Below are 27090 nucleotides of genomic sequence, written 5' to 3'. Positions count from 1 at the left end.
TTGCTAATATACTACTAGATATTACAGATAGAGAGATAATGCAACACAATTTGCATGCTTCATGGATTATTACCTTAAGATAAGACACGTACTGGATTGGAGCAGTTTGCTAAAACAAAAAACAATCTTCGGCTAGCCGAAGTGATTAACTAATAGATAAATAAATACAATAGAAATTAGAATAGAACTCAAAATTTTAGAATTTTTTCTAATTCATAGTGTTCAGATAGTTCTTTCCTTATATGAAATGAAGAAAATACATTTAGTACTTTTAAAATACTCATGCTCAGAAAATATACTATAATATATACTACGATATAAGATAGTTTTTGATTACGATTTTTTTTTTGTGAAATATTTCCCTTTTAATTTTATTTTATTTTTATCAAAGCTTCATTTGCAAAAAATCTTAGATTTTATGCAAAATCTTTATTCTTTTTTATTAAAATAGTTTTTTTCTATATTTCTAGAGTTTTCTATTCTATTTCTTAAATGATTTTTTATTTTAAGCAGACAAATTTGAAAAAAGTTTTAATCATTTTCAAATTGAACCCCAAGCTATAAATTCGAAAAATAAAAAAAAGTATCTAAAATTTACACTTTACATTTTATTGTTCACATTTTCTTTATTTTGTTTGTTGTTGGTTTTTCCTCTAATATAAGGTATATAAAAATGTATTATTTTCATATAGTTTTCTTTTTTTGTTTGTTTAATATTAAATAGCTCTACTACTCACAAAAAAAAAATAAACATAATATGTATTCGCTGTGTTTTGTTTCTTTCTTTTTTTTTTAGTGTGGTTCTAGAATAGAAAACCGATTACAAATTACAGTTTACAACTTTCCTTTACGATTTCACTGTCCAAACGAGTTGTTTTGAAAATAATCAAAATAATAAAAAACAATTCTAAAATAAAAGTAGAAGTAGTCAAATAAAAAACACATTTCATTTAAATACATAGTACACAAAAATTAAAATTATGAAACAAAACTAAATAGCATATGTTTTTTTTTTCTTCTTCTTTGTTTTGTTTTGTTTTGTTTTGTTTTGTTGTTGACAAAGGAGGGAGCTAAAAACGGAGAATTTACATTACGTTTTTTAAACAAAAAATTATTAAATTAAGACTTATAAAATATATATGTATGCATTACATATTACAAAGAGTGTGACGGGAGGGAAATAAATTTATAAAGAGAAAGGGAGAGAGAGAGAGCAGCTCGGTAATTTGTAGAGAGACGGATAGAGAGAGACAGACAGAGGGAGCGAGCGAGCAAAACAAAACACGCAGCTGCTTTACGATTAAGGAGATTCTTGGAGCGGGGGGACGTGTGTGATGCGGGGTTGAGGGGGGAATTCTTCTTTTTTTTCGCGTTTTTGTTTTCATCCGCTTCTTTGCCAGCTTTTGATCCTCGTGTTGTTTTCGTATTTGTTTTCATTTCATTTCATATTTAAATAGCCTTTTTGCTGCATCGTTGTTGTTGTTGTTGTTTATCTTGATCGATTCTTCTTCTTTCTCATTTTGCTTGGCAGTATTTTTTGTTGTTTTGTAATTTTTGTTATTTTACTTATGTTTTTAGTTATTAAATGTAAAAAAAATGTTTCGCTTTCATATTGAAATTTAACTCGTCGCACTAAAAATTAACTTAAAGAAAAACTTTGATTTTCATTTAGAATTTTGGGCGCTGTAGTTGTTGTTGTTGTTGTTCTGGTGTTGTGGTTGTTGTTGTTGCTGTTTGGAGGGGCTCGGTTCGGTTTGTTTGTTGCTGCTTACAAATTAAATCAAAGTCCTTTGCGTCCATATTGGCCAATAAAGGAACCATCTTCGTTCATGCCTGCATTTTGTTTAATTCGGTTTATATTTCATTTATTTTATTTATTTAGTATTTATTTATTATTTATTTGTTGTTGAAGTTGTGTCATGTGTTCATTTATAGAGTCGAGAAATAACGAATTAAAGAAAAGAAAAATAAAAAATAAACATAATGATACAAATAAGTAAATAAAATGTAGTGCAAAATAATTTGATTAAAAAAAACAACACATTAAAAGTAACACACAAATTAATTATCGAACGCAAATGGAACAAATAAACAATTAACAATTGAACAGATCCAATTCGGAACAAAAACATATACAATGAGAAGCAAACAATATTATTGTATTATGCCTATACTAGAAATAAGAATCATCCATTTTGTGGGGCCTCCTTACAGTGTCACAAGTCTACAAATATGTGGATGAAATTTAGTGTGGATGCAAAAATGTATTGAAAGCTGACAAGGCAACATAAATTGCGATCTTAAGCAGAGAAGTTACTTTGCAAATTATTTCTAGTTTGCTATATTTACTTATTATTCATCTTAAAATTAAAAAAAAAAGAATGTTGAATTTGGAATTGATCTACATAATATAACTTTTATACTTAATTCAATGTTCTACTATCGATAAATTATTCTTTTAGTATTTAGTTCATAAAATGAATGCCAAATTTGGAATTGATCTACATAATTTATAATATAACTTTTATAACATATTCAATGTTCTATTCTTGCTAAATTATTTTTCTATTATTTACTTCATAAAACTTGCTATCAATGTCAAATTTTGGAATACTTTATAATATAACTTTCATGCTTCTACAATGTTCTCTACTTTCACAATATAGTATTTTGCTAAATATGACTATGCAGAATTATCAAACTGCTTTTAGAATCAGGTTTTATTTTGAAATAATAACTTGTTTTAACAAAAACATTACGCATTAATGGAATAATACAACTGTTCTTTAATAATATTCTTTATAAGATTATTTTTGCAGTACTAAGAAATAACTTGAAATCTTTTTAAAGAAATTCCTGTAGTCATTAATTATAATTACTCTTAATTTAACTATGTATTGTTTTCAATATTTGTTATGCTTGTACCACTGTGCGAATATGCAATGGATGATCCTCTCAGATCCTGCCTGCTGTTTAAGCATAAGGCTTGGCTTTAAAAATGAGCGCGAAAAATGTAGAGAAAAAAAACGACGTGCATGGCGATAACAAGGGAGGGAACTTAGGTGTAACGGTTAAGCGAAGCGAGACGCAAAAAGCCAGCCAAAAAATAACGGTATATCTTTGTTTGGATAACATATTTGATATATGTATGTAAATATAAATAGTTTTTTGTTGAGAAGAGCAGCCGCCAGCAAAAAGTGTGCGAAACAGAACATAAAATGCAAACGGCAAATGGCAAAAAATATTATATAAAAAGTATAAAACGAACGAGCCGAAACAAATTACTGGCTACCTGGGTCGAGAAATGTTTTGAAGGATGACGCCACCGCCACCGCCTTTGACTGATAATGTGTGTATGTGTGAATGGGTGTATGTGTGGGTGTGTGTGTGTGTTTGGTGTGTGTGCAACAACTGTAAGAAAAGAGGAGCCTAAGCTGCATGATGTTGCTGGCTTATAGAGTTGTCGTAGGGTGGCGGCGACTGTAACGGCAATTGAGGAGGCTGCGCGTGGAACTCCAATTGAGGAGGCTGTGGGTGGTACTGCAATTGAGGAGGAGGCTGCGCGTATGGCTGCAACTGAGGAGGCTGCGACTGTAACTGCGATTGTAACTGTGACTGTAACTGTGACTGTAACTGTGACTGTGACGGCATCGCTGGCTGCTTGATGCCCACTTTGCGGGCAGCGGTGGCTGCGTGGCCGGCAGCTGTGGCAACAGCTACAGTACCAACATCAACATCAACATCATCGTTATCGTTATCATCATGATCGTTATCGTTATCGTTACACGTGATCAAAAACAAACAAAAAAAATAAAGGTGTGACAAAAACAAATCAAAAACAATTCGATATACAAAACAGAAAAATAGAGCTAGTTTAATGTGGGGTTTGATTCGAGTTTGGGATTGAGGGAGCTATGTAGGTAAACACTTGGGACACTGAATGGACATTGTACACACACACATATACAATCGATCGTATCGTATACATATAATATTGCTGATCATTTATCGATCAAACGAACTTACCTGTATCGCCATCACCGTATTCGGCCATCGAATCGGTGTCACTCTCCACGCCAGGCTTATTCGCTGAACTAACCGATTGGCGACCAGCGCTCTTATTATCTAAGCTGTAAAATCCAACAAAGTAAAATATGCGTGTTATCGATTACAGTTTATCGATCAGTATGAGTATCAGAGCACTTACGGTTGCGAGTACTCATGGAAGCCGCCATCATCGGGATAATCACGCCTGCCATTGGCCAGCTCACGATCGTGCACATCGTATTTGCCACCACGATTGCGTCGTATGATGCACAGAATGATGAACAACAAAATGATGATGGCCAAGGCCAGCATCATGCCAATAAACCATCCAGCATTCGCCAGACTCTCGTTGCGCACCATTATCGGTCCATCGGCGTCGCTCGTATCGATAATTTTGACCGGACTATCGGTCTGATAGTGGCCATCGACCGAGGTCACACGCACCTCGTACACTGTATCGGGCTCCAAGGTGGACAGCTCCTGATAATCCTTGACCGTCTCCTCCTGCACCTCCAGCCATTTGGATTCACCCTGAACTCTGTAGATCATACGTTTAATTATCGTCTATTATTTGCAATTCTATCGCAATTTACTTACCTGTATTTGGTGAAGAAATGGGAACCGGAACGTCCGTCAATGTTGGGCACCCAGTTGATGCGATAGTTGGGCGAACCGTCTTGCGAGGGAATCTGTTCCCAGTTGAAAGTTGGCGGCGATGGTGGCGCAAAATCGTCCTTCAGCGTGCTCTTCTCAATGTAATGTCTGTCGCAAAAGAGAGGGGAAAGTAATTAAATATGATGAATATTTATAACGAATACAAATAACAAAAATTCCCATTTTGAGTAGAACTAACTAATGATTGTACGATATTATTGGTTGATAAAGAAACGAGGAAAAACGGTTAGAAGCTATTATTAGAGAACGTAGGAATGTTTTCATTACATTTTAGAAACGTTTCTATCTTTACGTACAGCGAAAAATTGAATAAAAATGCCTTCCTATTGTTAAAATTGTAAAGCAAGTTCGACTGTAATTCATAACTCATAAATGTTTAAAACATGATTATAAAAATTGTACAAAATACAGATACTTTTGTGTCTCATAAGTTGTCTTAACTCGTATCATTTCTTTAATGAATCGGATTCAATTCTTTCTAAAAGGATGAATGTAATTATGGATTATTTTTTGCTATCTATGAAGTTATCTTAACTCTCTGCTTTTCCAACTCTAACTTACTCGGTGCCCTCGCCCATTTTGGTGGTGGCCGTGATGGAAATGCGATACTTGGAGTTCGGCTTCAACGCAGCCATCTTCATGCTGGTGATACGTGGATCGGTGATATGGGGATCGTATTCACGACGCTCGCCCACAAAGCTGCCCTTAACCACCTCGTAGTAGATCTTGTAACCGGTGAGTTTGCCATTAGGATGCAGCGGTTTCTTCCACGTCACCCAGAATGCCGACGAGCCTAAAGGGTATGCCTCCAGGGATTGCACCGATGATGGCACACCCTCGGGCGTATCGAAGTCAATGGTGGCACTTGGTGGTCCATTGAAGCGACCATTGTAGGCCAAGACGCGAGCATAGTTCTTTGAGTCGGGTTTGAATTGTGTGACCAGAGCATCGTTGTGTATGGCATGGATTTCACGCAAACCTTCCTCGCCCTCCTTGTCGGTCCACGTCTGAATCTTGTAGCCCTTGAAGTGACCGCGCACCGATTCGGGAGTCACGGGATTCCAGGCGACATAGGCATTGGTAGCGCTAGTGACCTGCAGCATGCTGAAATTGGTGGGCGCCTCCAGGGGACGATCCTCGCCCGAATAGCCAATGACCTCCTCGGCAGCGACGTTCGATTCGCCGGCCTCATTGATGGCCAACACTTTGATGTGATACTTGACGAATGTCTCCTGATTGGGTATCAGCAGATTGCTCTGACGCCAATCGTAGATGTCCTTGTTCTCCCAGGCAGCGGCGGGAATGTCACGCTTCCAGCTGACGCGATACTGGAAGTTCGGTGCATTGTGCTCAATCTCAGGCATCGGTGTCCACGTGATGAACAAGTTGTTCGGCTCGGTACCCTGGCCAACAACATTCTCGGGATTCTTATACGGGACATCCTGTTGGGTGGTGCACGCCTCACTGTGCTCCGATGGAGGTGATGGTCCGATTTTGTTGAACGCAATCACACGGTACGTGTAATTGGCCCATGGCGACATTTGGACGACAAAGGAGAAATCTGTGCTGGGGACCTTCTCGTAGGCGGTGTCCCACGAGGCGGGCGTGAACGATGTGTTGAACTGAATCGTGTAGTGGAGAATGGGTGAACGATTGTCGCCCTGAGGTTGCCACGAGATCTCGGCCTTGTCCGCCTGGCAAGAGATGCCAACGAGACGCGGTGCATTCGGCACATCCTGGACAATCAAATTGGCCTTGGCCGTTGCCTCATCGTATAGGGTGCGTGCCACACACGTGTATTCACCCGAATCCAGTTCCATGGTCTTGGCAATTGTCAGCGAGTTGTCGTTGGTCTTCACAAAACGTGCCTCGGCCTCAAAGTCAATCGCTTGGCCATCCTTCTGCCAAATGATCTGCAGATCGAGCGTATCATCGTGCGCCTCATTGCAACGGAATGTCGCCGATTGTCCGGCGGCAACTTCATAGTTCTGCGGCTCCTGTGTGATGCGTGTGCGTTCCTTAACCACCAGAGATCCCTGCGCCGTGGCATTGCCAAACTTATTGACGGCCAGACACGTGTAGGTGCCGCTGTCCGCATATGTGACCTCATCGATGCTCAGATCACCCGAGGGCAGCACATTGTAACGACCACCGGTCAGCCAGTTCTCATTGTGACGCCACTTCACCTGGGGTTTGGGGGCGCCAAAGACGCGGCACGTCAGCGTGATGTTGCGTCCGTTCACGGTGATCGCTTCGGCTTGGGGTTTCGTTTGGATCTCGGGCTGGAGAGCGAGCACATTGAGATAGACATCCTTGTAAACATAGCCCAGCGAATTGGTGGCGTTGCAGCCATAGTTGCCCGTATCCTTCTTCTCCAGGTTGACAATGCGAATGTAATTGTTCGTCACCGTTCGGCGAGGATTATCCGCAGCCTGTGCGATCGGTTTGCCGTTGAAGATCCATTGGATCGTTGGCTCCGGATGTCCGGCGGCCTCGCACTTGAACGTCACTTCCTCCTCTTCGGCGGCATTCTGTATCTCCGGCTCCAATGTGAAGTACGGCACCGAATTGATCTTCAAATCAATCGTATAGGATTGAGCGTTGCCCACACCGTTCGAGACATCGCAAGTGTATTTGCCCGCATCCTCAAATGAGACATGCCGTATGACCAGCGATTTGCCATAATTACCCTGCGTTATTCGATCATTCCACTCGATTCGTTTATTGTCCTTACTCCAAACGGTTTGCGGCAACGGTGTCCCGCCAAAGATGCAATACAATTCGACCCGTTTGCCCCGCAATCCGACCTCGTTCTTGCGCGTCACATACTGTTGCTTGGGTGGGAAACGATTCTGGGCTGCACTCACGCCCATCTGCTTCACATCGAGCAGTATCTTGTTGCCGATCTTGTACTCGTTGCGGAACACCGAGGTCGCTGAGCACGAATACCAGAATTCACCGTTAGCATCCTCGCGCGTCACATTCGAGAACCAGAGCGTACCCTCGGGATCGAGAGTCATGCGGGAGTTGTTGATCGAACGAATGCCAGCATCGTTGGCACTCTGCAGCAGCCAGTTAACTGTGGGCTTTGGCCAGCCATCAGGTGCCTCGCATTGCATGGAGAAGGGTTCACCCTCGACGGCGACAACGCCCCGAGCGCCCTCATCCTTAAAAGCGTTCAGCTCAGCCTTACGCACAAACACCGAGTTCGAGGTGGCCACACCAAACTCGTTGCTGGCGAAACATTGATACTGTCCCAGATCCTCGTCCTTGGGCGAGGTGATCACCAAGGTTCCGCGTCCCGGTTGACGCAACATGCGATTGTCGTACGCCTGCCAGTCGAACTTTTTGCCATTCTTGATCCAACTATATCTGTAAGTGGAGAGAGAATGAGAGAGAAAAGGCATAAGTAATCGGTTGGAGAACTGCAAAGATTAATACTAATTTAAAGACTTGAGAATACTGTACAAATTAATACTAAATTAAGGTATAAAGATGTATGTTTAAAGCCTAAAGAATACGATATAAATCAATACCATATTAAAGTATAAAGATATATATTTAAAGGCTAAAGAATACGATAGAAATTAATACTAAATTAAGGTATAAGGATATCTATAGAAATATATAAAGCGTAAGCATTTAATTCCACCTATACAGATTCCCAACTTAAAACTCAACTTTTATAAGTGCCCAGGGAATCTTAGTAATCGCTAAGAATATTATAAACTCTTGAATAGATTAATACTTAGACAAAGCATAAAGTAATCTATTGAAGCCTCTATATTTAATTCACATACCTATAAACGTTCTTAAGATTAATAAATAAACCTAACTTGGGAAATATATCACAGGGAAGCTAACCGAAAAGCTGAAGAACATTGATTTTAAATTCAATTATCCCCAAGATAAACATGCAAACATAAATTGTAAAAGACATCAAAACTTAAGAAATCTGTCATATATTTCAATATGGTAACTTGAATCAGCATTTTACTTTCTATATATTAAAGTTGATAAGTTTCTTTTTCATAGTCTCTGGGCGTAAGAAAAGCTTACAGGAAACTTTCAGCATTGAAATTGTTGCACTATATTATAAAAGGAAACTCGACAGCTTTTGATATTTTCAAATTGTTGAATAGACTGCAAATAAATTGTGAATTTGAATTCTTTTGATTATTTTTGTTTGCTGAGTTTGTTGCTGAGTAGAGCAAACACAACAAAACAAAGTTTGCAACTTGGAACTGTGCCATTGAAGAACTCTGAGCTCTGACTGCTGTCTCATCAAAATTCGAAAATCAGTTGCGATGGCTCAATACAATTACGAATACAGCTGAAAGTTCAACAAACTCGAATCGCAGTCAAAGTTCCTGGCTTTGGCCAAGCCCACAGACTTCCTCCTCCTCCTCCTTCTGCTTCTGCTTTATTGTAGTCAACCCTTTCTATGTGTGTGCTTGACTTCAACTTACAACACTTAAAAACAATTCAAATGATTGACCTATTCCGTGACCCGTAGCTCTTGACTCGACCGACCACAGGCAAATACTATATGTATGCGCTATTGCGGGGGTGAGAGGTGAGAGCTAAGAGCTAAGAGCTGAGCGCACCGATTCGATGTCTCGGGAACTGTTTAAAATACGACAAGAAAATAAAAGCAAACACAAAAAAAAGAAGAAATATAACGAATTCATCGCTTAACAAGCTCAAGCAGCGAGCAGTTCACATAATTGACTCGGGCTTTTGAGTGATACAGATATATGTATATATATAGATATATTGTACATAGAAAGATAGTGAGCGGGAGGATGATGACTTGAGAAATTGACAAAAAAAAAAAAAAAAAAGTCAGATGTAAAACAAAAAAAAAAATGCGATGAGTTGTTGCTCTCGTTTACTTCCTTTGCGCTTAATTGCAATTACTTGAAGCAAGCTGAGAAGAGAGGCAACGATTCAAGAATTATGCCACACACTTCAATGAACAATTTTCGCAATTGGAAATTAAACAAGTTGTCATAATTATAATATGCATCACACAAAAAAATGCGGTGCTTGTTGTTGTTTATTAAGTCAAATTAAGTGTGGAAATACACGAACTTGTTAGAGCCGCCGACTCTCGGCATTTGCTTAACGATTTCAATTGTGACGCCGACTGACCAGGAAACACAAATGACTAACTTTCTACTAACTAAAAACCTAATGAATTTTAATCTATCAAATTAGTTGCACATTTTGTATTTAGCATAATTAAAGCAAAGCGACAGCTCCATGTTTAAGCAATATTTTGTAATCAACTAGTGTTTCGATTCAAGTGAACTAGAGAATCAATTGCAGTAACTAATTAGTGGCTCAACAAATGCGAACTAGTTCCGATTCATCTGAAATATTTCAGTTAAAGCTTGAATACAGAGACTATAAATTAATTTCTTATCTATGCTATTCCAAATATTAATCGACAACGAATTAGAACCAATTGCAGTAACTAATTAATGAACATGAACTAGTTCCTATTGAAATACTTTCAAAACTTGGTCATAAATACTTTAGAGTAATAGTGTTCATATTTATTGAACTAGAAATAGCATCAAAAGCAGTAACTTATTTATAAATTAAGCTATGTAAACTAGTTCCGATTGATTGAAGCAATTGTAGTGCAATAAATTATGCTCAATATTTAAGTTAAAGTTTAAATACAACGTCTATAAATTAATTTCTTATCTATGCTATCCCAAAGTTGATATTAATCGACGTCGAATTAGAACCACTAACTAATTAATGAAAATGAACTAGTTCCGATCGAAATACTTACAAAACTTGGCCTGAAATTCTTCAGAGTTCATATTTATTGAACTAGAAATAGAATCAAAAGCAGTAACTAATTTATGAATTTAGCTATGTGAACTAGTTTCGATTGATTGTAATGCTACTTCATCTGAAATATTGCAGTTAAAGTTTGAACACAGAGTCTATAAATTAATATCATATCTATGCTATCCCAAAGTTAATATTAATCGACGTTGAATTAGAACCACTAACTAATTAATGAAAATGAGCTAGTTCCGATCGAAATACTTCCAAAACTTGGTCACAAATACTTCAGAGTTCATATTTATTGAACTAGAAATAGAATCAAAAGCAGTAACTAATTTATGAATTTAGCTATGTGAACTAGTTCCAATTGATTGAAGCAATTGAAGTGCAATAATTAATGCTAAACATTTCAGCTAAAGTTAAAATACAGAGTCTTTAATTACTTCAGAGTAATACTGATGCCATTAATCGAACTTCTAGTTCTAAAACTAATTGCACTAACTATATAGTCAAAATTTACTATACCAAAGTGAACTAGTTCCGATTGATTTCATATAATGATTGATACCGTGAAAATATATGATTAATGGGCTCTTAAGCTTTCATTTTTGTCTTCTTTTGCACTTTTTTATATATAATCCTTAGTAAAGTAGAAACTAATTTCAAATCAATTTTATTTTAAAGGTAATACGTAAACATTTCTTGTCAAAAGAGCTTTGAAAAAACTATGAATACAAAATTTAGTTAATATTTATTTGATGCTTTAAATTTTATAGTTACAAGTAAAACAGTTACAGATAAAACCAAAAATATTGAATTTTTTTTATACTATAAATGTTTTTTTTTTTGGTATGCCAGTGTCTAGGGAACTAGTTCAATTTGTAAATTAAAAACTAGCTCGGCAATTGATATAAACAAAGAAGAAGAACATTTGTCGACCTAACGAGCCATCATAATACCCTTGAGTTGAGCCAAAAGACTGCAATTACTGTAATCCAATTGGTGGCGAGTGTCCGGCCAGCTAAGCTTGAGCTGACGATGACGTTGTGCCAATGACACATTAAGCCCTGGCTAAGGTTAAACCTCTGGCTAACCCTCAAGTTAACCCCTCCTCGGTTCTGACAAACACACACACACACACGCTAGAGAACAGTCAATAAATTTGTAGTGCTGACTCAGCTGTGACTCTTGTAGCTCTCTCTTTTCTTTTTGTTGTTGTTGTTGTTGCGTCTCTCCCTCGCAGTTCACTCAACCAAGTCGGTGACGGTGGCGGCGTCACCATCGACCAACACCATCGTCATGGAGGGACAAGAGAGGGGGAGAGAGGGAAAGGACAGGGCACTGAAGCGAGCAGGTGACCGAAAAAGTTGAGCAGTCTGGCGCAATAAAATGTGCAGCAGACAACAGCTGGTGTTGCTTCTCGTGTTGCAAGCTTCTTGTTGTAGTTGTTGTTGTTGCTGGTTGCCACTTAACCCCGCAGCGAGGCGGAGAGACGACTTTTTAATAGTTTTCGGCTAGCTGCGCGCCTCAAGCTGTTATCCTTTCACAGCCATCTTATTCAGCCTGCTGCCTGCCTCGGAAATGTGATTAAAATCTGTATAGAGAAAATGCCGAGGCCGTGCAAGCATGACTCATCACACACACACACACACTCACACAGACAGGGTTGCAAAAAAAGAAGGCAGCGCATTTGTACAAAATACCATAGCATACTTTTTTGCGCATTACTGTACGAACTAATGGGCGGCTGCACACGCCCCCCATTTTTTTTATTTTTTTTTTTTTGTGGGCTGCGGTCGCTTTCATCTTTTGCATGTGGCATGTGGCATGCGCCCTAACCCAGTTCTATATGTTAGCTAACGGTTGTTTGAAGTGAACAAGAAAAGAACCCGAAACCACAGCAAAAAAAAATATAAAGCAAAATCTAGTAAAAGAAATGCAAAACTTCAATGGGAAAAAATAGAGAAATTCATGAAACCGCATAGCAAATGACCCTACAAAAGAAACAAGTAATAAATATTAATAAATAATGCATTACCAAATGCACAAACAAGCAAACATAAGGAATAGAGTTTTACTTTATAAATTAGAATTCTTTCAAATTGAAATTTCCAAGTTTTGAGGATTTGCAAACAGTATACAAAAATATATTTTTAACATTGAATTGTCTAATTTCATTTAAACTTGCTATTAAGTAAAATAAGATAATACATAAAATATATGTAATTGGATTGCAATTTTTGAAAGAATTTTTAGGAACTCATTTATATTTACAGAAGAAAAATTTCATTTCTTTAACTTGTTTTTTAAGTAAAATAAAGTAGCAAATAAAATAAATTTCATTAGATTGCAGTTTTTTAAAGAAATTTCATTTTTCTTTACTTTTTTGTTTTTATTAATTAATGAAAAGTAAGGAATACATTTTTATGAAGTTTTTGTTAAGTCTTATGCTGTAAAAAAAAAGTGAGAAATAAACTTTTGATAAAGGTTTTTAGCAAGTTTGAATCAACTTTTATTTATACAGAAGATTCTTCCAAACAAATATTTTGTTGAAAGATTTACAACTTTTTCGAAAATTATCCTAAAAACAATGTAATCTTAGAGATTTCATTTAAGTTCATCACAAAGCCGAAGGTTTGCTCAAAATGTTGTCTATGTAACTAGGTTTTATATTATAAATTTATTATAGAAGAAAGAAGTTAAGAAGTTTACTTTGTAAATAAAAGCATATACTATATGTTTTATTATATAAGCATTATATTATGCCACCCAAGTCGTGTCACTAGCTAAAGGCATCAGCTTTAGTTACAGTGTTTCTTAGCTGCAGAAAAGGCTGAGTAGCCATTGAGTCGAGAGTGGGGGGCACGACAAGAGGCAAGTCGCAACTAATTTCTGATGATGTCGACAGGAAACGCCAAACTTTAAATGGTTCTACGACGCTGCCCGCTCCTCCCTCACCTCCCCCTTTCCACTTAATGGCATTTCTCCCCCAGTTCGACGTAACTTGAGCTGAGCAAAGTAAATAAGGGAGGCGAGAGGAGACGCCAACGATGATGACGACGCTGACGATGCGTTGCAGGGCCGAGGACATTGTAGAGTTGTGTTTTGCGTTGCATGGCTCAAGGGTTGCCACGGCGCATTCTACACCAAAAAGCTTTTACACAGCGCTGTCTCTGTCTCTGTGTGTGTTTATCCTTTAGAGTGTAGTACAATAGAATTGTCAAAAAAAAAAGAAAAAAAAGAGGAGGCATCGCAACTGAGAACTGGGCGTGTCCCGGGGTCGCGAGTTGACACTTTGTGCATGTCAAACGTGCAATGACACCGAAAAATGCCGACAAGGACCTCAACACAAAACCGTCGTCAAGGTACCGCCAACAACAACAACAGCAACAGCAATAGCAACAACAACTAGAACAACAATAAAACACTCGGGTCATAAAAATGGGCCAAAAGTTTTAGTTGACATCGTTGTTGGCCTTATTAATGGCTCGCTGGCATGCAAACGGGTTTTATGCTTCCCAGAACTTCAATACAAATAGAGGGAAACGAAGAGAGAGAGAGAGAGAGTGTGGGGAAGCGGGACAGCGACAAAGTGGCAACAATTACTTAGCCAAGGCTCTTAGCAACAGCAAACAACAACAACAACAACAACAGCAATTGTGTTGCAACGCACGAACTTCATTTGCGTCAGAATGCCGCAACGATGATGAAGCAACGCCTAAATTAATTAGCAGCATTTCTATTAACGGTTTTTCATTTGCATTTTCCTTTTTTTGTCACATAATATTTAGCTTTTAACATTAACAACACACACTCTAAAAGTTAAATATACAACGCGCAATTCATTTAAATAACACATTAAAAAGCAATGGCAGTAGTACAAAAATAAATGGTATATTAAAAAGGAAGTAGTATTTTATTTAAATTGTAGTTAAAAGCAAGTATTTGTAGTATTTCTATGTATGGCGAAATAATAACTTTAACTTTAACTTTAAACCTGCTACACATGTTTAACAAAAGCAAAACAGGGCGGTATTCTTCCTGAATTTGGTATATTAATATATCAACGAATACCTAATGCTTAACATTTAAAATATACCGAATTCGGTTATCAAAATGTACTAAAATGTAAATTGTTTAAAATATACCGAATTAATATGTAAAAAAAAATATGGATATGTACCGAAAACAATTTCTGGTATATTTGTTATAATTTAAAATATACTATTATATTCAAAATATACCAAATTGTCAACGAAAGCAACTGAAATTTGTCACTATTAGCCTTTTTGTATCATATAATATTATTTCTCAATTAACTTCAACAATTTGTATCTGTTCACCATCAAATCAGGAATCTTAAAGATTATTAATTATGATTTTATATGCCCAAAATCTAGTTAACAAGAATGAGCCAGATATATCTTAATTTAAAAATGGTTTATTTTGAATTTTTTAAGTGCAGAATTTGTACAATTAAAATGTACTTATTACTGAAATTATTATGATTTAAACATTTTTGTATATTCACTTATTTAGTTAAAAGTAAATATTAAAGTAATTTGAATCAAACACCCAACTTGATTGATTTTATCAAGTCTGATAGCTTTAAGAAACTTTTTAAACCGAAATTCCAAAGGCATTTCAAACGAAAAACATTCCTGCATCGTCTTCGATTGACAGTTGAAGTTCTACTGGAATTCAACGAATGCGTGTCAAATCAAATATTTAGTTGAAACTGTCAACAAGCTGCTAATTTATTCGCTAAGTAGTTGAGCAATTCCCCAGATCAATTGATTCTTAAAATGCGAGCAATCAAATTTTGGGGCGAGATGCTCTAAATGAAAAAGCAAACACTTGACATCATCGTCTGTCCCCTCGCCCTCGGTCAGAACTTCTTATGAGTGGAAAGAGCTTGTGGGTCAGGGATGATGGAAGGGAAGGGGGGACGAAGCGTGTGCTTGGGGTGTGGCTCAGTTTGCATACTTCTAGCTAGTTTGCTACGGTGTCAAATGTCAGACAATGGGATGTTGTAAATATGATTTCAATTGCAATTGCAATCGCAATTACAATTACAATTTACAACAGCTTCACAGCTTTACTGCAATCAGTTCAACACCCCCGCTCACAACATGACCTCCTCATCCGCCTCCACTTAGGGTTGAAGTGGAGCTGACATTACTCATTAGACACTCTGTGTGTGTAGCAAAGCAAAAGCTAACTTAATGAGTCAGCCAAAGTCAATTAAGTGAGAGTCATTAACAACAACGGAAACGAGCCGAAACAAGCGTCGCTCTCAGCTCTATTTCATAGGCTCGCAGCTTATAATAAGTTGCGAATTATAGACTAGCCACATTATAATTATACCCTGTAATCTAAAAGATGAGCCCTATATACAATTAAGCATTCTATTGATGCAGTAACGTTAAAATTCTTGAGAAATGCTATAAAACAAATTCAATTTCACTTAAAAGTATCAGAAAACTTTTACAATACTATAAGAACATATTTTAAATGACATGGCTATAAAGCAATGTAATATTCATTGGTTGTAATGCTATGCAATTTTAAGAAAACTGTTACTATACTAATTAGAGAATATTCTAGTTAATACGGCTTGAAAACAAAGTAATTTTCATTTGCTTCTACTAAAAAGTATTTTAACCATTTGCTATGAAGTTTTCAGTAAACTTTTACTACACTAATGTGAACTTATTTTATATGTTATGGCTTTAAAACAAAACCTCTTTTCATTTTCTTTAACTAACAATTGGTATAAAATTTTCAGAAATGTTTTATTATACTAATGAAAACCAATTTTGGATGATATGGCTTCGCTTTAACTAAAAAGTACCTTAACGAATTGGTATAAAATTTTCGGAAAACTTTTACTATACTAATTTGAACATATATTAAATGACAGCTTAAATTGATCTCTAAGTGTTCTTTATTTTGTTCTGCTAAAGAACTGTAACATCAATGTAAAACATTTATTTAGTCTGTAAACTAAGTTGTATTATAGTTAGCTGTTAAATTAAGCTCAAATTATTGTCAGTAATAATAAAATATTGAATGAACAAAAGCGGAATTCAAAAACAAACTTCATAAGTTCGGCAACTGCAGATCTATATTCCTTTAGATTGTATAGTTCAAAATAGTTTGAAGTTCAGAACTGTGCTAAGGTTTCCTCTCTACTAAAATAAATCTAGTATATTATATATACTAACAGCAACTAAGCAGTAGTTTTTATCGATTTAAGCTAAACCTTTGGCAGATTAACAAACGTGCTCTGAAGTTCCTTAGGCACAAAACTATAGCAAACAGGATATATAACGTCTAGAGCCTAGAGCAAACAGACTTTGTGTGTGTATGTGTGTGACTGTGTCTGTGTGTGGCATGTTATCGATTTCTGGCTTGGCTGGGAAACCCTTTTGGGAGCATAAGCGGGGATCAAGCGCTATCAAGAAACGCTTTTAAGTAAAACAAACAGAACAAAACAAAATCCAACAACGACACGTGGCACATGGGGAATGAGGGAGTAAGGGAAGAGGAAAGAGGGAGGGGGGGGGGGGGAAGTGAATGTAGGCAGCAGATCCGGGCGATGACTCATCATTGGGCGCATAACTCCACTCTGACGAACGACGGATGACTGAATTCAGAATCTGAAATGAATGAATGCCCAACGAGGACGAGAGGAGAGGGGTAGGATTTCATAGTACATACAACTGCATACATACTTAACATTTGACATAAAGGCAACGGCAACAACAAGGACTAGAAATGACGAAGGATGAAGTCGAGGCCGACTGCAAGTGGAATTGTGTGCTGTGTGCTTCTTTCTGCATTTGCGAATTGTGCGGGGGAATCTCACTTTACTCTCCCCCCCCCCCCCTCTCTCTCTCTCTCCTCGTTTTTTGCAGACCGGAATACTGAAAGGGTTGCTCACTGCCGCCACACAGCATTCCTCTACACACAGCAGAGCAGAAAGCAGGAGCAGTCAGTCAGTCACTCAGTCAGTCAGTCCACTTGACGTGTCCATGAATGAATCAAATGAATGGGAGGCGACTCTGTCGAGACAGAGTTGCCACCTCCACTGGTTGTTGTTGTGGTGCACGTGAGACTTGTGCAACTTGGTAACGACATGCAAATATTGTCTGTACGCTGTGTACACAACTCAGCCAAAAAAAAAACAAGAAAACGAGTCGCAAAAATCGTTTCATGAGAATCCCATTTTGTTGCAGAAATGTGAGTGCAGCAGGCAGACACTCGAAGGATTTGGCTTAGCTGACAGGTTAAGTGCCTGCAGCAGTCGCAAATACAGTAGCATAATTCATGTTATCGAATATTCGATTACAGTGAACTAGACCAAAAGCAACTTTGTAGAGTGGTAAGACTTACAAACAGTTTTCAAAAAGAATAGAAGTTTTTTATTTTTCCACGTAAACAGAAATATTAATACGTATCTTAACATTCAATCGCTGTCATCGAATAGTCCTAATCGATATATTACAACTTTAAAGCTTCAACATTTCAATTAAATCAATTTCCAGCTAAAATTGAAAGACACTTCTATAGATTGAGTGCCTACAGTAATCGCATAAAAAATGTTATCGAATATTCGATAACAAGTGAAATACCACAAAAGCAACTTGATATATGCATAACTATAAGATTTGCAAACAGATCTTAAAACGAATAAAAGTTCGTTACTTTCTGAGTAGCACAGAAATGCTGATACATATATAGATCAACACTCTGCATTCGCTGTCATCGAATAGTCGTAATCGATATATTACAACTGTAAAACTTTACCATTTCAACCAAGTGAATTGACAGCTGAAATTGGTAGACACTTCATTTATAGATGCATATTGAATGGTTAATAAAGTGCTAACAAAATTGAATTCACAATCAGACAAATAAACCTATTCGATAAATCCTTATTTGATGAAAGCAAGTGCGCTCCAATATATAGTAATGAATAGTTTGGCAATCAATGTTTAATATTTACAAAATTAAACGTATAAGCTAAACTCAAACTCCTCATTAAAGCGAATAAACCTCTTCGATAAATCCTTGTTTGATAAAAGCAAGCAAACATATAGTAATGAACAGCTTAACGTTCAAAGTTTAGTAACCATTTACAAAATTTAACGACAGACAAAACTTAAACTTCTCATTAAAGCGAATAAATCTATTCGATAAATCCTTACTTGATGAAAGAAAGTGCGCTTTATCATTTAGTAATGAATAGCTTAGCAATCGATGTTTACCCAAGTAAAACTTACAGTTTTCATTAAAGCGAATAAACCTATTCGATAAATCCTTATTCGCTGAAAGCAAGTGCGCTCAAACATATAGTAATGAACAGTTTGGCATTCGTTTTTTAATAGCCATTTACAAAATTTAACGACAGACAAAACTTAAACTTCTCATTAAAGCGAATAAAGCTATTCGATAAATCCATATTTGATGAAAGGAAGTGCATTGAAACATATAGTAAGCATCAATTAGCAACGGAATTGAATGCGATTGATAACCGCAACCGATAACAGTTTGATTGCGGTCGATTATGTCACGTCGCTGTCGCTGTTGCTGTCAAGAACAAAATAACGTGCCACCTGCACCGGAAGCAAATGAATACAGTTTTTGGTTATGAGCTTCAAACAAACCGTGTTGCTTCTTTTTTTATGGCTGTCTAAAAGAGACGATGGGGCATTAAAATTCTCACAGTTGCTCAGACAACGGTCATTAAAATGCCGAAAAAAGATGCAATGGGCATAAACGATTGCGTTAACGTTAACGTTCCAAGTTAACGTTAACTTTCTAGCACAGTCAGAACATGTACTTCGAGTACGTCATTGTAACGAGCCACAAGACAAGAATACATATATTGTTGTCTATGTGTAGTGAACGAGTTAGTAGACAAATGTTCCAAGAACTTTCCGCTGCACAACGTGGGAATTGAATGGAAAGTACAACACAAAGTGTTACGTGTGTTTGTGTATTTGTGTGTTGTATCCAGAACTCATTAAACCCTCTTGCAGCAATGTTGTGCTACCGAATTCTCACTCTTTATGGGATCCAAGCCAAGTTTCGTCTATCACGATCTGCAATCTCCACAGATCTTGAACGATCTATCGTGCACGATTCTCGAAGATAAAGTCAAAGTCTCTCTCTCCCTCTCTCTCTCTCTCTCGCTTTTAAGTAGCTGCATCGTGTCACTTGCAACTTGCAACAGTTTATTATCATTGTGGCTGCATCTGGGCCAAGTTTGTTAAGCGGTGTGAAGTGCTTAACAACATAACTCACATATTTTCAAGTCTGGCATTCATAAAACTCCATTTAAAAGAGCGCCAACGTATTACCACAAATAATAGTTTTTTGTAATAAATTTTCTGTTTTGAAAGTACTTAACTTACTCCTAACTTAAGATATTTTTCTTTTACTGCCAGCTTGAAAAGTCTTAGCTTATCTTTAAATAGAATATAGACATTTTTAGAACACTTTAAATAGGAAAATATATTACACAAATGAACAAAGTACAAAAAAGTAAAGACTAATTTGACTTTTAGTACTTGAAGAGAATTCATTAAAGAAAAAGAATGTTGATAACACAATAAAATATTTGGAAATTCAATTTTCTCTATCTAAATATAAAATAGTTTACTTTATTTTTGTTTTCTTTTTATATTTAAAGTATTTGATTTGTTTCTCTTTTTATAATAAATCTAGCATTCGACTCGAATTTGATTGTTATTTTAGACAAAAGTAGTAGCTTAATTTCGAGTTCTCGCGAACTTAAATATTGCAATAAATATTTTCTTTCGACATTTTTTTTATTCCTCAAAAAGTATCATTTACTCTTTAAAGAATAAAGTTGTTGATGCTTGACATAAGGAAATTTGTCTGCCCAGCTGCTGCAAAATTTGAGTTGTCATAAAGATTACATCGATGTTGTATCTTTATTTCAAACAATAATCGCTTAAGCAAAGCAATAAATTCGACGTCTTTGCTCAATCAAATTGAGTGCAGTTGAAGTCTTGAATTATTGGACTAGAACCCAGACTTTCACTGCTTAAAGTATTTGTATTTCTTTTTTTATTTCAGTGAACTGAACCGCACCCCAAAAAAGTCGCAAAATGTCTTTTCGCAAATTGCGTCGCAGCTCATCGATTTTCTTGAATTTTGGCAGACAAAGTTGCTCTGGAAATTCAATAAGATGCAACCATATATACACAAACATAACTATATATATATCTTTATGTATGCAGACAGAGACAGACAGAGAGAGAGGGAAAGAGAGAGCTCGGATATTATATGGTAGCTTAACCGCCCCAATTACCAAAGCCGAAGCCAACAAAATGACAAATGACAGCGTCGTTTGTGCAAAAGTTTGATTGATTCGCATGAATCATGTCCGGAAGTCGAAGTCCCCAAGACTTTTTGAGGGTGGCTCTCTGACTGTCTTTCTGTCTGTCCGTTGCTTTAATACTCTGTCATGAATGGCCATTAAATGTTATAATATTAACAAGTGCTTTATAGAGTATGTGAAAGTCGTTTAACTTCAGTTTTCCTTTTCTTTCTTTCTTATTTTTTTGGTTGCTGCTGTTGCGCTTGAGGCGTTCCCAAAATGGCAAAATGCGCTGATGAAGTTGATTTTAATCACGACGACGTCGAGAATGGACTAAACACATTTCATGGTAGAAAACTTAGGAGGGTGCTCTGTCTATATACGATTTTATTTTTGGGGAGTTGTTTGTTTTTAAAGCGGCTGCAATTCAAATGGAGTTTTCTTCTTTTATTTTCTGTTTTTGGCGCCAGTTGGACGCGACCCGGCTCATTAATAAACATGAGCGAGCTATAAAAACAACAACAGTAACAGTAACGAACGTAATAGCGGCGCCAAAGGAGCAAAAATAACAACCAAGGACAGCAGCAAATAAAAAAAAACAAAAACAGTAGCAAAAGCGGGAGCAACAGCAGCTTTCAAATGTGGGCAACGTGGCGTGAAAAATCAATGAAGCTGCCTCCTACAGGCAACCACACATCAGCAACAGACACAGCTACAGCCACAGCCACAATCACAGCAACAACGTTGACTACATATCCTTGAGATACCCTGTAGTAACCATGGTTTATCGGTTATAAGCGACTCTGACTGTAAATGCAATGCAAAATAATGTGGAAATCATTTGCTTAGTGTTCATAGAACGTCAAAAATACTCAAGAATAGACATTTAAGCAATTTAAAGGAATTAAAAGTACCATAAATCAACTCGAACACTTTAAGTGACTATTAGTTGTCAATATTAATCAGCTTTAGCTTGAAGCAATAAACTAAACTGTGAAAACAAGTTTTTCTAGGGTACTTGCTTAGTTCATTCAGCGTGAAGTAATCGTGGCGTATGCGTAATTTATGCTACAACCAACCTCGAAGCGAGTGGAGCATTACAAAACTTCGCTCACTCTCTCAGCAGCCTTTTGGCCAGCGGCGCCTTGAAAAATCAATGCGTAGATGAAATTCAAGGGGAGTAGGGAGAATATGCGATGAAGGAAGAGAGGCAGGCAGGCAAAAAGTGGGAAAAGGTCGAGGCAACATATGTTTAAAGTTGAAACACAACAAAGTTTCGTTTGCTCGTCTTTTCTTACGCGATTCGTGCTTCACTCGCCCACACACAACAGAAGCAGAAAGTCAACTTCAAACTAGTTTTTGTTCTTTACAAAAGTTCAAAAGCAGACATTTTTTTTTTTTTGATAACTTTAGAGACACAACAGATGTATGTAAAATACATATAGAGAGTTGCTGTGTCTGGTTTTTTTTCTTTTCTTTTTTGCACTTGACTCTGAGCACAATGTTGGCGTTTATGGCCGACTATGGCGACTACTATTTCCATCTATCAGTTGAACAACAGCAACAACAACAAAAACATTTGCACAATGTATTCTATAGAAATACTTGAAGAGCCAGCAAACGATTTCAACACACGAACGTGAGACAATCAACAAAGAGAGCGAGAGCGAGAGAGCAATTTAAATCCAATAGAAATATTTATATTATATAGCGAGCATTATATAGAATTTATTGATATGAATGTGAACACAAAAAGCTGACACCATTTGGAATACCGGATATACTTTGGCTAATCTGGCTTAATGTATTTCTGCTGGGTTGAAGTTCAAAGCTGATTATAATTTGAACTTAATTGACACAGAAATCACATTTTCGCATCCTGATTATGCCTTTATCTGTTCCGTAATTTTAATTGGCATCGAATTTAGTTGCTGCAGCCGGAAATTGAGTACATCAGCTAATATTTATACCTTCAGGAAAAATATATAGAAGGAGACATCTCCGATCTCATAAAGTATACATATTCCTAACTGTAAATGCCTATCCTAAATGTAAATGTCAGAGACTGAGAAGAGATCAGATAAAAAATGTGCAAGGTATTTAAGAAGTTCTTTTGTATGGCTTTGTCTGACAATCTGGTATATTTTGCACAATATGGCATATTTTGAATGTGGTACAACGTTAATATACCAAATATAATCTTTGGTATATTTTGAGTATTTTATGGTATTTGTCTTAGATTCTTAGACTGGCAATGTGGTATATTTTGTACTCTATGGTATATTTTGAGTATATTACGATATTAATATACTAAATATAACCTTTGGTATATTTTTAGTATTTTTGCGGTACATTTGTCTGACAATCTGGTATATTTTGCGCTATATAGTATATTTTGAATGTGGTACAATATTAATATACCAAATATAGCTTTTGGTATAATTGTAGTATTTTTGCAATAGTTTATTTGACTGACAATCTGGTATATTTTGCCCTTATGGTATATTCTGAATGTAGTACAATATCAATATACCAAATATAGCCTTTGGTATATGTTTAGTATTTTTGGGGTATATAAATTTGGTATACCAACATACCAAATATGACATTTGACATATATTTAGTACTTTTGTGGTATATTAATTCGGTATATTTTATAATTAATACTGTTTTGCTTCTATTTAAAATGTGTAACGGGTATCTCACAGTCGAGCTACCTCGGCTGCAGCTTTCTTACTTGTTATTTATTACTACAACTACTTTTATTAAATGCTGAACCCAATTTTCGTTGTAGAAACCAAATTTATTGCTAATTTAGGGTTTGGCAGCAGCGTTCATTGACCGACCTCGAGTAAGTTATCAGCAAGTTATGAAGCTCAAATACATAAGATTCCTTAGGGTTCATCTTAAGTTGCTCCAGTATTTATAATCTCCCAGTTCTTGATTGTTTATGAAATGCATATGCTTTGTTTTGAATACTGTTAAGCTCTGCGTTGCATTGTTTTCGTCTAATATTATCTTTATGCTCTTTTCTACCTTTTGTTTAGACAGCCACTAACTTGAATCTTTTTTCTTTTTTTTTTTTTTTGTATGACGTGCACATTCCTCTCAATCTCCCTCTATTGAATTGTGATGCAGGGCACATTAATCATCGCATTGTTTTGCCTTTTGCATTTGCCAGATGCTCTTCGTGCTGTAAAATTTCTTAATAGCCATGTTTATTACTCATACGCCGCGTAGCGCGCATCGAAACTAACTCAACCGCTCCCACCTGCCCTAATTGAGCTCACTTGGTCTCGACTCGACTCGACTCGACTCGTTGCCATGGCTGCAAGTTGTACACAACAAATTTGTGTATAAAATACAATAAGCGTAAACCGCATTATTATGGATTATCATTAATATCAAAGTGCTAAACAAAAAGAAAACGAATTAGAATGAAAATAACATCATTTGTGGCGGGGCTAAAAATAACTGTGCACGCATTGCGTCGCTATGCAGCAACAACAATTTGTCTATGTTGCACATTGGACAGCAACAACAACAACAACAACGACAGCAGCCAATGACAACAATAAAAGTATGTCACGCTGAATCACAGAGGCGTATCTATATATATGTATGTACATATATATACAAGTATATATGCCAGTTTTTACATAGATATGTGATAGGTGTAGTTAGCACGTCGAGAGCTGAATGAAGCGCGACTTCATTGCGCATACGCCCCGTTGCAACTCATTCCACATTCAAAAAGAAAACAAAAATGAGCAAACGGAAAAAGCAAAACAAAAAAAAAGGGAACGCAATGCAAATTGGAGCAATGCATGTTTTTTTCCATAAATACCACGCGAGAAACATTCAATTTTTAATTACATGTTATTTTTGCCATATTTCATTCAAGTTTGCTCAACATTTTAATGCCTGTTATTTGGGCAAATATCGTTTTCTATTGATTTCCGGGGCAAGTAATACGAAAATTTGTTGTGTACATTTTGTGCACAACTATTTATGCAATTAATTGCAACTAATGGCATTACTCAAGAGCAATTGGTAACCAATTGGTTTTCTCTACCGAAGAGTAATTAGCTAAAAGACTTTTACTTTTTTTCATTCGTAAATGATATGCAGATGGAAAACACATTTCATTTCATTCAGTTGCAATCAAAGTGAGCAAAGCAAAAACACACAAAAAGACATTTTGTGTGTGGAAATGCGATGACAATTTTGTGTAGGAAGCATGACGACATAATAAGCCAGTCAGCCAACAGATGGCGCTGCCGTGAGAAATGATCAAGTGCAAATGAGAGAGAGAGAGAGACCGAAAGAGAGAGAGACCGAAAGAGAGATCGCCCTATGAGCATTACGTAATGCTCTCTTTTTGCTGGCCATAATAAATGTACATATTTTGAAGCCGATTCTAAGCGTGCCTTGACCATCCGGTCAAACTGGTTATTTGTTACTACCTGGCCCATCCACTTGCCATATCGTCATCATCATCGCGATCATTATGTGCGTTGTCGTCATCTAGCCAAAAAAATAAAAGAAATAGAAAAACAAAAAAAGAAGAAAAGCGACCGCATTTCCCACTATTAACCCATTTGACGGGTCGGTGTAAAAATAAATAAAAAATGCGTTTTGAAATTTATTTTACACATTTGCCAACTCTCTGAAGAGATAGAGAGAGATAGGTAGAGAGAGAGCAAGAGAGCAACATCTGTTGCTGCATAGGAAAAACTATTTTCGGCTAGTTATTTTTCATAATTTTCAACGAGTCACGCACTTCTTTTGTTTTTGTTTTATTCGGCACACACACACAAAATGAGGTCATCGTCCAAGCTCGTCAATAAAAAACAAAACACACGCACAAATAGAAACGAACAAAAAATATATAAATTACCAAAACTAAATTCCGCATTTTAAAATGTCTGCAATAGGCATTAAACAGACAGCAAAAAAAAAAAAACAAAGATTGGTAATAATAAGAAGCAAAAAAAACCTATAAAAAAATATGAAACGTGTTTCTAATGCAAACAGGTTCAAATTGCCATATAAAAACAATAATATTTATACACCCCGAAAAATTCTACTTGACAGACAGACTCGAAGACTCGAGTGAGTCATTAAAATTCATTTCATGTGTCGCACATCAACCATCAACCCATCATCAACATCATCATTGTCTCTGCAGCAACTTGCAGTAAATTGGCATAAATTCATAAGTTTATTATTAACTGTCTCATGACACAGCGAGTATGCGATCAACTTGATCGCAAAATAAAACTATTCGAAAATAAATTGCACTTAATTGCTTTAATTTTCAGCATGAAAACTTTTTGCTATAAAGCGAAAAATTCTAACACATGACTAAAGCGCCACCTGTTGCACACACAGAGAATGAAAATCGTGTCAATAGCATTTAAAATATCACATTTCTTAGCACACAAACGAACAGTTCAGATCATTATTAAAAGCAAAGTTTAACCGGAAACTGATGGAAAAGTTCAAAAGGTAAAGCAAATAGAATCTTTTCAAGGGGTATTTTTGATAACCCCTACTCATAGGGTAGAAGGGTATCATAACTTTGTGACTGCACGAAATGTAAGTGCCAAGCTTAGATTCCTTGATTAACAATCTGGTATATTCTAGTGTATTGATATACCAAATATTCCATTCAGTATATTTTAGAGTTTGGTTGGTAAACTATTGTTTGGCTCATGTGCTTTGCTTTACAATCTGGTATGTTTCAGTATATTGATATACCAAATATAACATTCAGTATATTTTAGTATTTGGTTGCTATGTTATTTGTAGTATGTATCATAAGAGGCTCAGTTACTCGGTTTTATTTTAGTATATTAATATACCAAATATTACATTGAGTCTATTTCAGTATTTTGTTGGCTTTTTTGTATGTAACGGGCTCAGTTGCTTTGATTGACAATCTGGTATGATTTAGTATATTAATATACCAAATATTACACTTAGTATATTTTAGTATTTGGTTGCTATGTTTTTTTTTAGTATGTAAGAGACTCAGTTACTCAGTTATATTTCAGAATATTAATATACCAAATATTGCATTAAGTATATTTCAGTATTTTGTTAGTATATTTTAAGAATAATACTGAATTGCTTCGATTTTCATTAAAATTGACTCTTTATGCCTTTGCTCTACTCAAATTGACTTCAAACACAAAGTGCGA

The 27090-nt window shown here is 36.3% G+C and overlaps 1 protein-coding gene across 3 annotated transcripts in view; it reads right to left on the bottom strand.

The window, feature by feature from the left end:
- LOC117578049 (neuroglian) overlaps positions 1-27090 on the bottom strand; it is a 50755-nt gene that overhangs the window by 712 nt on the left and 22953 nt on the right. Inside the window, exons 4-8 of one of the 3 annotated variants that reach the window (XM_034263171.2) lie at positions 5284-8094; positions 4645-4809; positions 4208-4585; positions 4027-4130; positions 607-1833 (exon numbers count right to left, since the gene is read on the bottom strand). In XM_034263171.2, the coding sequence (XP_034119062.1) occupies positions 1781-1833; positions 4027-4130; positions 4208-4585; positions 4645-4809; positions 5284-8094 (3511 nt within the window). In that variant the 3' untranslated portion in view covers positions 607-1780. Of the gene's footprint in view, positions 1-606; positions 1834-3401; positions 3717-4026; positions 4131-4207; positions 4586-4644; positions 4810-5283; positions 8095-27090 lie in introns of those variants that run through there. The other 2 variants (XM_034263168.2, XM_034263169.2) reach the window with 2 other exon arrangements.

Source organism: Drosophila albomicans, chromosome X, assembly GCF_009650485.2.
Source record: "Drosophila albomicans strain 15112-1751.03 chromosome X, ASM965048v2, whole genome shotgun sequence".
NCBI classification, from domain to species: Eukaryota; Metazoa; Arthropoda; class Insecta; order Diptera; family Drosophilidae; genus Drosophila; species Drosophila albomicans.
The sequence above is the reverse complement of the archived record's forward strand: the minus strand, read 5'-3'. Positions and strand labels throughout refer to the sequence as shown.